Raw genomic sequence first — 15,704 nt, forward strand, 5'->3', positions numbered from 1 at the left:
TATGTATTAATTCACTAATTACAATAAAATTATTATTAAATAACATATTATATAATAATATTATTAAAATAATAGCTTAAATACTTAAAAATTACGATTATATTATTTTACATTATGATATAATATATAATCATTATTATATTGTATTAAACAAATATATTATAATTAATATATTATATAATAATCGATAATAATATTAAAATCATAAGATTATATTAATTATTATTATATTATTATTAATATAATAAATATAATTATATTAATACAATATAATTACGAGTTTAAATTTTAGATTGAAAAGATTTTAAATTTTAAATTTTATTAGAGATATTATGAGTATTATGAAAGTTTTATTAATTATATTATGTTGATTATTGCACAATCTTTAGACTCATTCTGATTTTTGCTGTAAATTTTTTAAAAAACACTTTTGATGAGATTTATCAAACACTAAAATCAGCTTACGCTACAAGCAGAAACTGATTTTAGGATAGGAAAGCAATACTAAACTAAGAAGATGTTTGGTAGAGCGATTCATTCTCAGATTCGAATTATGATTTATGGTTTGCTACAGTATTTTTTCTCACAAAAAATTCACGTAAATTAAAAATAGTTCGAATCACATAATTTGAATCCTCCAACCAAACGTCATTTAAGTCATGATCTCCTAATAAAGGGTATTTTAGTAAACTAAAATTGTTTTTTTCAAGAAAAATCAAAATAAAAATTCAAATAAAAAATCAAAATAAAAATTCTAAAGAAGTCATCCCAGCGACATCCCTATCACCGGCGACTCTCTATCTCCGGCTATATCCCTCTCTCTCTTCTTCCCCACGGGAAAATCTCTCTCCTCCGCGACTCTCCCTCCTCCATGACTCTATATCCTCGGCAACCCCCGACCACTCTCTTTCTCTCCTCCGCAACCCCCAGACCTCTCTCTTCCCACGAATCTCTCCTCCGCGAACCAGATCCATGACCTGCGAAACAAAAACATCTCTCATCTCTCAAGCTTGGCAACGTGGGAGGCGAGAGGCTCGTCGGCGGGGAGATTCGCACGGTTAGCGCCGGCGTTGAGGGGAGATTCGCTGTGCTCCGGTTCCCCTCCGACAACTTTGCGTGAGGAGCTCGGGTTTCGACAGCTTTGTGTGCATTCCGGCGACTTTGGCGCTGCAACTCGCGATCTTCGTTGGCAACAACTTGAGATCGACATGGTCGGCGTTTGTGATGGAGTTCAGCCCACATTAACAGAGAGAGATAGAGAAGGTGAGAGAGAGGTTGAGGGAGATGAAGAGATAACGGGAGAGAGATAAGCGGGGTTTTTTTAGTGTCTGACATTTTCACTTGGCTTCTTGTGATTTGCGAATGAATATTTGGAACCCATGATTCTTTAATCGAGATTTTGGACTCGTTTATATTGTGAACTAATGATTTTGCAGAATAGGATTTTGTTTTTCTCATTGTGTGTATGCATATATCAGCTTTCGTCGATGGACGTAGTTCAATAATTATTTTCACTGTGTTTTCTGATTTCAGCTGGCTGTCCAGCAAATAAAAGCATGTGCTGTGGTTTGGAGCGGCTAAAACCCATACTATCTCCGGCGCCATCTCCAAATTCTTTTGAAGAAAGTAGAGTCTCCAACATAGCAATGAATCACTTGACTGTTGAAACAGAAGATACTTTTGCCAGTTTGCTGAGCTTGCAGCTAACAATGATGTTGAGGGTTTCAAAACAGAGAGAAATAGAGAAGGTGAGAGGTGAGAGAGAGTTTGAGGGAGATGAAGAGATAACGGGAGAGAGAGAAGCAGAATTTTTTTTTTTTTGTTATGGGGGCATTTAAGTCATTTTATTGAAAAAGGAAGTCACGCGATAAGTCACTTTACGTGTTTTGTTAAAAATTTAATAAAATTTGATGAAAATGACTAAATTATCACCTTCTAAAGAAATTGATGATCGTTTTATAGAAAAAAAATATTAGTGACTAAACCGTCACTTCTTAAAAAGATTGCGGACTAATTGTGTAAATTTTTCTATAATTAAATTAGTGATAATTTATTAATTTAATATTACTATTAGGATGAGAGTTTGAATATAAAAAGACCATGAGATTACTAAAGTTCCGTTCATTTCATTGATTCGAGTTTAGAATTTAAATTTTACTACAGTAAAAAGCTTTCACAAATAATTACATCTAACTTTTTTATTATAGTAAAAAGCTCTCACATAAAATCACATCTCAACTCGAATTAAAAACTCGAATCAGTGAACTAAATAGATCCTAATTCTATTCTCTAATTTTAAATTTTAATAGGACCCACAAATCCCACACATATCCAGATAACAAGAGGTAAGACTCCTGTTTAGCATTACTTTCAAAGGCTACTTTTATCTTTTTAAAAAAGTTATAGTAGCTTCGCGTGTTTGGTAAATCCTCCTTTTGTCCAACATCTTATAAAAATTGTTGTCAAATGGCCAAATTTTGATAAGCATGTTAAGGATTACGACAACTTTTGTTGTCACTATCTAAATTTATTAAAATAATCTTAAAAATATAACTTAATTTTTAATCTATCTATTTTATTTTTTCCATGCTAAATTTTAAAAATATATTTTTAAACAGTTATTTAAAAATTGAAAATATTTAATAATATTATGCCAAATTTTACTAAAATAATTTTCATAATTATTAAAATGTTTAAAAATATGGACTTTCTCCAGTAACGCCTTTCTATCAGTGATGCTAGTTTATGATTGTTAAATCTGATCAAAATCACATCATATTAAAAAAATATGCATAATAAATAATTTTTGATATAGATTTAATAATAAAAATTAAAAAAGTACTGATAGTTCATTTCTTCTCACGAAATTCCATTAAAATTAACAACAATAACAAGAACTTTAGTAGACGAGTACTTTTTCACCATGAATAAAAGTAATTTAAAAAAATATTTTAAATAATAAAATTAAACTTATATATTTTTTGTATTGTGGTGTAAAAATAGTGAGTATTAACCTTAAAATAGAAATAAAACTAACTGTAAATATATGTGTTAAATATTTCTATTTTAATTATTATACATCTCTATAGCAATTTTATGTATAGTTTATCAAACACTTAAATTTTTGCTTCTAATATTCACAACATCCTTGACAAAAAAAAAAAAAAAAATACCACTCCTACATATTTCTAATCACAGCGACTTCTGATTAAAAACACATTTACAAAAAAAAATTTTAATAGCACAATAATATCAAACCGATCCTAAATAAATATGTGATTAATTCTCATACCCTACTCCTCATAAGTAAACATGCCAATAAGGAACAATTACATTACAAATTCTGATAACATAATGGACTTTAACTAACAAATACGTAACAAGCTCAGAAACCATAAAGGACTTGCACACAAACATTACAACTTTTACAAGGAAAATGGTAGGAAATAGACCTATATTTAAAATTTATAGAAGTATTTACCACTGTATTAAAAGTAATAGACCTTAAATTTTCATTTTCTAATTTATCCTTTTCTTGCTATTTTTCCCCTTTCTGTTTTTTCTTTCTTTCTTTCTTGATCTTCTATTCTATGTTCTCTCTCTCTTTACTCTCTCTCTAATTCTCTCATGCATATTAAGGATTTACCATTAAAATTTACACGGTTCTTAAAAAAGTGATGCTAACTTAGTAAATCATGATTTACTAAGTATATCCAAGATTTCCCATTAAATTTTGTAATGCTAATTTAGTAAATCCTGGATATACTTAAATTTACCGTGTATATCAATGATTTACCATTACAATTTGTAATGCTGTGTATATCTAGGATTTACCATTAGAGTTTGTATATGATAACTTTTACCATTAGAGTTTGTACATGCTAACTTAATAAATCCTAAATATACCTAAATTTACCAAGTATATCAAGTATTTACAATTAAAATTTATACTATTCATTTTCAAATGATTCTAATTTAATAAATCCTAAATATACTATGTATATTCAGGATTTACAATTAGAATTTGTACAATTCTTAAAAAAGTGATGCTAACGTAGTAAATCTTAAATTTACCATGTATATCTAGAATTTGTCATTAGAGTTTGTACATGCAAATTTAATAAATTGTGAATATACCTGAACTTACCGTGTATATCTAAAATTTATCATTAGAATCTATATGGTTCTTAAAAAAGGGAAGCTAATTTAGACTGTTTTTTTTCAAGTGATGCTAACTTGATAAATCTTAGATCTACTGAGTATATCTAAGATTTACTAATAAAATTTGTATGATTCTTAAAAAAAGTGATACAAACTTAGACTGTTCTTTTTCAAGTGATGCTAACTTGATAAATCTTAAATTTACCATGTATAACGACAGTGAGTGCTAGGAAAGAGAATGACAGAGGCTACAACGACAGTGAGAGAGAAATATCCAGGATTTACCATGTATAACTTACGGTGGGGGATAGGGAAGAGAGTGGCAGAGGCTGACAACGACGGTGAGAGGGAACAGAGAGTGGCAGAGGCGGAAAACGACAGTGAGAGGATGCAGACAATGACAGTGAGAGAAAGAAGATAGAGACGCTTAGAGCGTAACAAAACAAAAAACAAAAAGTAAGCAGCATACAATGATTAGTTGAAACACGAATAAGCGAGAAGCAAAGAACTAGTCTAACTAACCGGAAAAAAAAAAAAGAGAGAGAGAGAGAGAGAAATACACTAGAAGATTCTTTGAATGCTGTTAACAACGCCAAGAAACAGTTAAACTGAAAGTCCAGAAGATCTACAGGTGTAAGGGATCATATATATATATATATCGAAAGGATTTACTTCTAGATTTCTTCCATGACATGTCAAAGCGAAAAAGGGTTGTGGATCTTGCCACATGTATTCCATTTAAGACCAGAAATTCCAGCTTGTCGTGAACCGATAATAAAATTTGCAGCATTGAAACCCCAGTAATAACTCAGCCAGATCTGACGAGGACCCTGTTACAAACAAAAGGTATAATAAATTAGCTACAATAGTTAATCTGTTATTTTACTGCACATAAACTTTTGGATAGCCAATGTTTGTCAATTCTATTCGGAATCTGGAAGAACACATGATTCCATATATGATAACTGCAACGTAGTAAATTATTACAAACATCTATTTATCTCACATTAAAATCTGCATTTCTAGAAACAAATTGGTCTACCAAGTAAGCATAACTTCACTAACCAAAAATAATCAATTGCATTGGTCTACCAAGTAAGCATAACTTCACTAACCAAAAATAATCAATTGCATTCTTAAAGACCTCAAAATTTAAGCTGTTAGGAAGCTTTTTGAAATACCCATATAATATCAGTAAGCAGCATGCACGATATGTATAATACACGTCTGAAGCAGGACAAAGCTCCAGGAGTGTAGATCAGAGCAATTGACTACCAGAAGTGGCCACACAACAGAAACTCGGACCGTCAGACATAGATAGAGAAATATCCAAATAACTTCACAGGGAATAACAAGTTCAACCGAAGAGTACTATGGATTGCTGCCTGTTTATGCGTACACATCACTTAAACAAAAACTCCTCCAAAAATCAAAATGTAAATATCAGGATTTCCCCTAGCGAGGTACCAGAGTACATCAAATTCCAAGGAACATTAATGCCATATGAATCCAATCAAGTGCTAAGAGAACGCTTCAACTTAACTTTCTGCTTATTACCAAGCTCCAATGTGATATTTTCCTACCCTCAATGCCCACAACCATTAGAAAAATTATTTGGCTGCAAACATGATGTTCTGCTTATCAGCTTATGGTAAAGATTTTACCACAACATACTTATCCCATGCATTTTGTCACACACAACATACTTATCTCTATTTGAGTGTTTACATGCAACAGTAGCACCGTAGAGAGTAAATAAAAATATTAAGGAATCCAGATCACAACTATTTGTTTCTCCATTCTGCATATTTTGGAGATAACTATGGGGCTGTTCGGTAGAAGCAAAAAACTCGAGTAAGGCCCACTCGAATTCAGTTTTCAGCCCAATTCGCGTTCAGCTGTGGTTGTAACTCGAGCATTAATTCGAGTCAACCACCCAAACTCAAGTTCACCCTCCCCCTTCAATTCGAGTGAAGCTACAGTGTTCTCGCGTGCAGCAACAATCCTGATTCCTGCCTTCCTTTCACGTTGGTTGTCGAGTTCAGTTTTCAGCCCAATTCACTTTTGTAATTATGTATTTTCTAAAATTACCATATTACCCAATAATTATTTACAAGTAATTCCAATTATTCATATTCAATTACAAAAAATAGAATAAATTCGAAAAATAAAAAAATTGTAAAAGAATTGAATTACATTGAAAAAAGAAAAAAAAATGATATCTACTATTCACAACTCAAGTTTTACCACAAACAACACAAACTCAAAAAGATTCTTATCTCAAACCATAACTCAAGTATACACAACCAAACGCAAACTCAAGTTACAACTTCAACTCAAGTTATAACTCAAACTCAACTTAAAAACTTAACTCAAGAATGCTTGTAAAAGAACAACCCCTATGTAATCTAAAACATGTGTCATTAAAAAAAAAAGTGTTATCTCCTCAAACGATAAGTGTCCAATGCGCAAGAGCACAATATTTTTACCTATCAACATATAGAAAAAAAAAAAGAGCATGGCATTTTCATTTTAGAAGGTAAATCTATTTTAATAGAGAAACAGAGGCTCGATATCATAGAAATCATTGAATCAATTTAAGATGCGTTTGGTTGCAGGGAGGAATGAGAATGGTAATGGTAATGGAATAGAAAAAAAAAGTTGATTCATTTGTTTAATTCTAATTTAAGGAATACTATAGAATGGAACATGAATATTTTCATGTTAAGAAAATTACCATTATATTATATATAACACTAATATTTTATATATCAATATAATTAATACAATGTATAAAATGTAATATAAAATAATAAAATTATTTATTATATAATATATTATATAATTATGATATAGAATATAATTATATTATTAAAATGGTCAATATTATAAGATTTTATAATAAATAATAATATTTCAGTTATAATATAATTAAAAATTAAAAATATATTAGATTATACTATAATATAATATATATAGTTACAATATACAACAAATACAAACCTTAATTCTAAATCAATTGGGGCTGGCTTTATAAATTTTTCGTTTTCAGTCTATTAAACACGAGACCCTCCTGAAGCCTTAGATCTTGAAAGTCGTGCCTAACTACGTCAGCCCAAATAATTCTTGGTCTACCCCTTGCTCTCCTAGTACTAGATATTTGGATGTTCTCCCAAACACGAACAGGTGCATCTAACGATCTACGTTGTATATGCCCGTACCACCTCAGACGGTTTTTCCGCACCTTATCTTTTATTGGTGAGGTGCATCTAACGATCTACGTTGTACATGCTCGTACCACCTCAGACGGTTTTCTCGCACTTTATCTTCTATTGGTGCTACACCTACTTTTCTACGAATAACTTCATTCCGTATGCGATTCATCCTCGTATGGCCACTCATCCATCTTAACATACTCATCTCTGCCACACTCATCTTGTATATTTGTTGTTTCTTGATAGCTCAACATTCATTACCATATAACATAGCTGAACAAATATATAGTTACAATATAATATATAATTATTATTATATTTAATATAATACAATAAAACTATTATTATATAACATATAATATAGAATATAATAATATTATTAAAATGATTAATATAATTATAATATTATAAAACATATTATAATATTATATAAAAAACAATAATGTTTTATAATATAACTAAAAATTACAACTATATTATATCCAGATTCTCCTATTATGATTCCTTAGGTTTAGGAGGAAAGTTTCCTATCCCTTATTTTCAGGGATTTGTTACCCTTGTTAGTTATGTAAATCGTGTATATAAGTGTGTAATGGTTACAGATTAATTCAATCAGAAAAATAGAAGATTATTCTTCCTCAAAATCTTCATGGTATCAGAGCCCGGTTTTTTGAAAAAACCCTAGCCTCCATTCCCAGCCGTTCCTCATAGCCAAGCACAGCCATGGCATCCGAAACAACCAGCTCTATCTCTGAAGTTCCTTCTCATTCCGATCAAACATCTGTTTTTCCAAACTCTGGACATTCTGGAAATTCCAGAAATTCTGAAAATCTTTCACCCCTGATCACTAGCCACAAACTCAATGGGCAAAACTTCCTCCAATGGTCTCAATCAATCCGGATGTTCATCTGTGGCAGAGGCAAAGAGGATTATCTAACAGGGGAAATTTCAAGTCCGAAGAAGGATGATCCAGGCTACAAAAAGTGGAAGGCCGAAAATCATATGATTATGTCCTGGCTCATCAATTCAATGAATGTTGATATTGGTGAGAATTTTCTTCTCTATGAGACTGCACAAGAAATTTGGGAAGCAGTAAGAGAGCCTTACTCTAGTTCTGAAAATACATCGGAGTTATTCGCAATTGAGTCCATCCTTCACGATCTATGGCAGGGAGATCTCACAGTGACACGAATACTTCAACACACTCACCCGTCACTGGCAGCAACTAGACATGTTTGAAAGCCACAGATGGAAGTGCCCTGAAGACACTGTCCTGTATCGAAAAATAGCGGAGCAAATGAGGACATTTAAGTTTCTACTGGGTTTAAACAAGAACCTAGATGAAGTTAGAGGCAAGGTGATGGGAACTAAGCCTCTTCCGAGCCTTCGAGAAGCTTTTTCTGAAGTTCGCCATGAGGAAAGCAGGAAAAAGGTCATGATGGGTGGTCAACATTCACCTCCAACGTTGGAAGGATCTGCCCTCGCTACCCGTGGCTTACGTCCTCCAAATCAGCAGGATTCTCGACAACAAAGAAAGGGAAGAGCGATCACTGTGCTAAACATGGCCACATCAAGGACACGCGTTGGAAGATACACGGCAAACTTGCTGACTGGAAACCATCAAAATCAGGTTCTGACAGAGATAGCCATGCAAATTCAGCCATCACAGCCGAGGAAAAGCCAATCACTGCCGAGTCAGGTCCCTTCACCAAGAAACAACTTGCAGCGCTCCAAAAGATTCTAAGTAGTACCCTCTTGCAGCATGCTGCTCCTGCCCCATCCGTGAGCATGCACGCACAAGCAGGTAATTCACAATCTGCATTCTCTGTGTGCTAAACATCAAGACATTGGATTGTTGACTCAGGAGCATCGGACCATATGACGGGAGATGGGTCTCTCTTTCATGCATATCAACCAAGTACTACCAATCTCACAGTACGCATTGCCGATGGTTCCTTGTCTACGGTGGCCGGGATTGGAACCATTCGACTCTCACCCGAAATCATCCTCAAATCAGTGCTTTATGTCCCTAAACTCGATTGCAACTTAATGTCCATCAGTAAGTTGACTCGTGATCATCATTGTGTTACTAAATTTCTCCCAAATGTGTGTTTTTCAGGAATTGGGTTTAAGGAAGAGGATTGGCAGTGTTGAGATGTGCTCGGGACTCTATCTCTTCAAGATACCTCAACTTGGAAAAGCTTTAGTTGGGAGCAGAAACTTTCCTACTAGTCAATCAATCAATAACTTCAGTCCTAAGTCTGTCTTTAATTCTAGTGTCAATAAAGATAGTGAAGTCATGTTATGGCACTATCGGTTGGGTCATCCAAACTTTATGTATCTCGAAAGGTTATTCCCGCATTTATTCATCAATAAAAGTTTCAAATTTTTTAACTGTGAGATTTGTCAACTTGAAAAACACACTCGTTCTATTTATCCAAGTGTGCCCTACTGTCCATCACAACCATTTGCATTGATTCACAGTGATATTTGGGGACCCGCTCGAATAAAAAACATTAATGGGGCACGATGGTTTGTGACTTTTGTGGATGATCATACACGACTCACTTGGGTTTTTCTTATGAAAGAAAAGTCAGAAGTTGATAGAATATTCCAAGCATTCAACTCCATGGTCCAAACACAGTTCAGTACTAAAATCCAAATTCTTAAATCTGACAATGCTAGGGAATATTTCTCTTCAGTTCTAGGCAACTACCTGTCCCGACAGGGGATTATCCAAATGAGTTCATGTGTCAATACACCCCAACAAAATGGAGTGGCTGAGAGGAAAACTCGTCACTTGTTAGAAGTAGCCCGATCCCTCATGTTTTCCACTGGTGTTCCAAAGTATCTTTGGGGAGAAGCCATTCTTATCTCTGCATATCTCATCAATAGGATGCCATCCCATGCTCTAAAATTTGGTACACCACGTCAAGCCCTCATTAACATCTTCCCTCATGCTCGTGTTCTTTCCTCCGATCTTCCTTTAATTTTTGGGTGTTCTGCATTCGTCCATGTATACCCCCAAAACAGGAGTAAGCTTGATCCAAAATCCATCAAATGTGTCTTTATTGGTTATTCCACAAATAAGAAAGGTTATAAGTGTTTTTGTCCCAAAACAGGAAGAGTCTATGACACCATGGATGTGACATTTTTTGAAAACACTCCTTATTTCTTCAAAACTGAAATTCAGGGGGAGAGTAATAAGAAAGAACTTCAGCTTTGGAGTTGGGATTCCTTGCTAGAACAACCTGGAATTAGCCCAAATATACAGCCACAAAATGCCGAGTCTAGCCCCATGTCCAGTCCAGTCCATGTACCATCAAATCAGCCAGAAATGTCTCCATTCAATCCAATCCCTAAAGCTTTGGCTAATCCTAATATTCCTTCCTTGAGTCTGCCCTGTCCTCTGCCAGTAACTAAAGAACTTCAGGTATACACCAGGAGGAAAAAGCAACCTCAGGGGGAGATTGAGAACTTGGCACATCTCATACCTGTCCAAGAATCTGAACCAGACCCAATGACTGCAGAAACTAGTACAGGAGGTGGAAATGAGCCGGAACAAAAATGGTCACATGAGACTCGGACTATAGATGATTTGGAACTACCTATTGCTTTAAGGAAAGGTAATCGAACCTGTACTCAACATCCAATCAAGAATTTCATATCATATGCAGGTCTTTCTCCATCCTATCGAGCCTTTACTTCAGGGCTGGATAATGTTCAAAGAGTCACCCAGGTTGGAAACAGGCTGTCCAAGAGGAGATTATGGCCTTGGAAAGGAACGGAACATGGACCATCACTGAACTCCCGCTAGGAAAGAAAAAGGTGAGTTGTCAAATGGGTCTTTACAGTGAAGCACAAAGCAGATGGAAGCATTGAAAGGCTTAAGGCTCAATTAGTAACAAGGGGCTTTACTCAATCCTATGGTGTTGATTACCTGGAGACCTTTGCTCCTGTTGCAAAGCTTAACACCATTCGAATACTCCTCTCATTAGCAGCAAATTTGGACTGGCAACTTCATCAACTTGATATAAAGAACGCCTTTCTTAACGGAGATCTCGAAGAGAAAGTCTACATGGAAATTCCTTTGGGTCTACAAATAAGCAACAGCAACAATGAGGTGTGCAGGTTATTGAAGTCTCTGTATGGACTTAAACAATCCCCACGAGCGTGGTTTGGTAGATTCTCACGGTCAGTAAAAGAACATGGATTTATTCAATGTCAAACTGATCACACACTCTTTGTAAAGCGCTCTCCCAAGAATAAATTAGCCACTCTCATTGTGTACGTTGATGACATCATCCTAACCGGAGATTATGAGGAAGAGTTACTGAAGATTAAACGATCCTTGGCTAACGAATTTGAAGTAAAAGATCTCGGTCCTCTACGGTACTTTCTAGGCATGGAAGTGGCTCGATCAAAAACGGGAATATTTGTCTCTTAGCACAAATACACCTTGGATTTACTCAAAGAGACTGGTATGCTAGGATGTAAACCTACAAGCACCCCTATGGACTCTACAAAGAAGTTAGGGCGTGAAGAGGAAGGAACTCTAGTAGACAAAGGAAGATATCAACGTCTAGTAGGGAAGCTTATTTAACTCTCCCATACTAGGCCTGACATTGGTTTTGCAGTGTCATAAGTCAGTTTATGAACCATCCGATGGAGGAACACATGGAAGCTGTGTACAGAATCTCAGGTATCTAAAGATGACCCCTGGAAAAGGGTTATTGTTTAAGAAAAATGGTTGCAGAGATATAGTTCTATACTCCGATGCAGATTGGGCAGGAAGCCAGATAGACAGGCGGTCAACCACAGGGTATTGCTCTTTAGTCTGGGGAAATCTTGTAACATGGAGAAGTAAGAAACAGACTGGTTTCCAGAAGCAGTGCAGAGGCTGAACTAAGAGCCTTAGCAGTAACGATCTGTGAAGGAATATGGATCAGGAGAGTTATGACCGAATTGGGGTTGGAGTTTGAGAAGTCAGTGACACTTAAGTGCGATAATCAGGCTACTATTAGTATCGCAAAGGATCCAGTTCATCACGATAGAACAAAACATGTGGAGATAGATCGGCATTTTATAGCAGAGAAGATTAAGAACTCAGAAGTGCAGTTGGTCTACACTTCTACTCAGGAGCAACTTGCAAACATCTTGACAAAGGCGCTGCCAGGACCTAACTTTGAGGAACTATGCAACAAGTTAGGCATGTACAATATGTACAACCCGACTTGAGGGGGAGTGTGGAATTTCCCTCAAAGTTAGCATATTTAGAATTATTTATAGGAGGAAATCAGTGGATTAGAGAATCCGGATTTTCCTATTCTGATTTCTTGAGTTTAGGAGGATAGTTTCCTTTTCCTTATTTTTAGGGATTTGTTACCTTAGGATCCTCGTGATTCAGTAGGGGTTTTACAACCGAATGAAGGTTAATTAACCGGAAAAAGGGTCGGGTTCCTGTTATTGATATTGAGAAGAACTACAGAATGAAAGATGGAAGGGAATTCGAGGACCCCCCAAGCCTCCCACAGACTCAATGACTATTAACCAAATTCTCAATGATCTACTCTCTCCTCCTCTCCTCTATTTATTCCCCGTTTTCCCCATAACAGACTCTCGGGATCCTCACATACTCGGATCCCCATTCGTAACAACTTTCCCCCTAGCCCATCCTAGTTAAATCCCGAAACTAACCTTGCTCATTCCTTGCCACGTCCTGACTATCCTTCTTCCTTCTCCTAGCATATACAAACTTAAGAGGTGGGGGTGGAGGCCTAACATTACCCCCCTCCTGAAGCAACACCTTGTCCTCAAGGTTGAAAGTCGGAAACTGCTCCGAGATCCTGGCCAGGGGTTCCCACGTAGCATCCCACTCTGGTAAGCCTGCCCATTGGACTAACACCTCGGGTACTTGATGTCCCCCAACACTGACAGTGCAAGAATCCAAAATCGCAGCCGGTTGCACGATGAGCTCCAAGTCTTCAGTCAACTGTGCAGGAAGGGGCTGCCCCTGGTGATGCAGACCGCGGAAAGCCTTTAGCTGGGACACGTGGAATGTCGAATGTATCTTGGCGGTTGCTAGTAAGTCAAGGCGGTACACCACCTGTCCCACACACTCGAGGATTGGAAAGGGTCCATAAAAGCGGGGACTAAGTTTCTCATTAATTCTCCGAGCCAAGGTCTTCATAAAGGACGGAGTTTCAAAAGCACCATGTCTCCAGGTGAAAATTGGGCCTCCCTGCGGTGTTTGTCCGCAAACTTCTTCATACGGTTATGAGCCAGCAGGAGGTGATGCTTGAGTGCTTCCAACATATGGTTGCGCTGCTGGAGCTGCATAAGGCAGGAGGGTCACGACCGTAGACCACTTGAAAGGGGGAACGTTTAATTGAAGCGTTATACGTCGTATTGAACCAATACTCTGCCCACGGTAAGAAAGCGAGCCACTGCCGTGGTTTGTCGCACGCAAAGCAACGAAGATAAGTTTTCAAACAACAGTTGGTCACTTTGGTTTGGCCATCCGTTTGCGGGTGGTACGCGGTGCTTGGGTGCAACTTCGTCCCCTGCAGTTTAAACAACTCCTTCCAAAAGAGACTCATGAAAATAGAGTCTCGATCACTTACAATGGAACGGGAAAAGCCATGTAGACGGATTATGTCCCGGAGGAACAAGGTGGCCACCTGAGTAGCGGAATAAGGGTGCGCCAATGGACAGAAGTGAGCGTACTTGGATAGCTTATCAACGACCACAAATATGGTATCCATACCTTTGGATTTGGGAAGTCCTCCAATGAAATCCATGGAAATGTCCTCCCAAATCTGCTGCGGAATAGGCAACGGCTGCAGCAACCCTGCGGGGGATAAGGTCTCTGTTTTGGCGTGCTGGCAGGTCGAGCAACAGGAGACATATTCCTTGATAGTCTTCTTCATCCCCTTCCAAAAGAAAGCCGCTGAAATCCGCTTGTAGGTACGCAAAAATCCTGAGTGGCCGCCCACCACCGAGTCATGATAAACGTGCAAGATGCGTGAGACCCAACTGGATGAGGGTGGTAACACCACTCGGCCATGAAAGAATAGGAGGTCCTAGTTGAGGGAATAGCCTTCCGGGAGTGGTTGAACCTGGAGGGCTCGCTCTATGGTATCCTTGCAGTCGGCGTTGGCGCGCTGCTCCCTAATGAGTTCCCTAGTGTTCAGCTGGTGATTGATAGACAGGGCAGAGAAAGTGAGAGGAGGGTCGTTTCCCCTCCGTGATAATGCGTCTGCCACCTTGTTGGAAGCCCCTTGTTTATACTGTACTTCAAAGTCATACCCTAGTAGCTTAACTATTAGCCGGAGGTGCTCTGGTGGCAGGACTCGTTGATCCAACAAGTGCCTCAAGCTTTGCTGGTCCAATCGAACTACAAAGTGCTTCCCCATGAGATAGTGGCGTCATTTCTAGACAGCGAACTATGGCGAGCAGTTTGTGCTCATACACCGAGGTCAGTCGAGATGTGGCCGCCAATGCCTTACTAAAGTAAGCAATTGGTCTCCCGTCCTGGATAAGAACGGCCCCTACGCCTCCACCTGACGCGTCTGTCTCAAGGACAAATGACTTCGTGAAATCCGGCGTGGCGAGCACTGGCAGCTCTGTCATGGCTTTCTTCAGTTGGAGGAAAGCCCCTTCGGCCAAGTCTGACCACCCGAACGTTCCCCTATTGAGTAATTCGGTAAGGGGTCGTGCTATGGACCCGTACCCCTGCACAAAACGTCTGTAATAGCCGGTAAGGCCCAAGAATCCACGAAGTTCGCGAATGTTTCGTGGAGATGGCCAAGTCAACATTGCCTCAACTTTGGAAGGATCAGCCGAAACCCCTCTTGCGGAAATCACATGGCCCCAGGTATTCTACCTGTTCCCGGCCAAAGGCACACTTTTTATAATTGGCAACCAACTTCTCCTGTTTTAACACTGCCAGCACTTGTCGTAGATGGTCATAGTGGGCCTCCCAAGATTGACTGTAAACAAGAATATCATAAAAAAAAACCAAAACGAACTTACGGAGGTAAGGCCTAAATACTGAATTCATCAAAGACTGAAACGTGGCGGGAGCGTTGGTCAAACCAAACGACATGACGAAAAATTCGTAGTGGCCCTCGTGCATTCGGAATGCTGTTTTCTCGACATCCCTCTCCCTGACTCTGACCTGGTGGTAACCTGCGGTCAAGTCCAGCTTGGAAAATACCTTAGCTCTCTGTAACTCATCTAAAAGTTCGTCGATCACCGAAATTGAAAATTTGTCGGGCACCGTCAACTGATTTAGCGCCCGGTAGTCCACGCAGAACCTCCAACTGC

At 37.7% G+C, this 15,704-nt stretch overlaps 1 protein-coding gene across 1 annotated transcript; it reads left to right on the forward strand.

Moving 5' to 3' along the window:
• The first annotated feature begins 892 nt into the window (after nt 1-892).
• On the forward strand, nt 893-1,852 carry LOC21411858. Its single transcript, XM_024167815.1, has 2 exons — nt 893-1,263; nt 1,534-1,852. The coding sequence occupies exons 1-2, from the start codon at nt 1,209-1,211 to the stop codon at nt 1,836-1,838; spliced, it is 360 nt and encodes a 119-aa protein (XP_024023583.1). The 5' UTR covers nt 893-1,208; the 3' UTR covers nt 1,839-1,852.
• The last annotated feature ends 13,852 nt before the right edge of the window (nt 1,853-15,704 follow it).

This window comes from Morus notabilis, unplaced genomic scaffold (genome assembly GCF_000414095.1).
Source record: "Morus notabilis unplaced genomic scaffold, ASM41409v2 Scaffold409, whole genome shotgun sequence".
NCBI classification, from domain to species: Eukaryota; Viridiplantae; Streptophyta; class Magnoliopsida; order Rosales; family Moraceae; genus Morus; species Morus notabilis.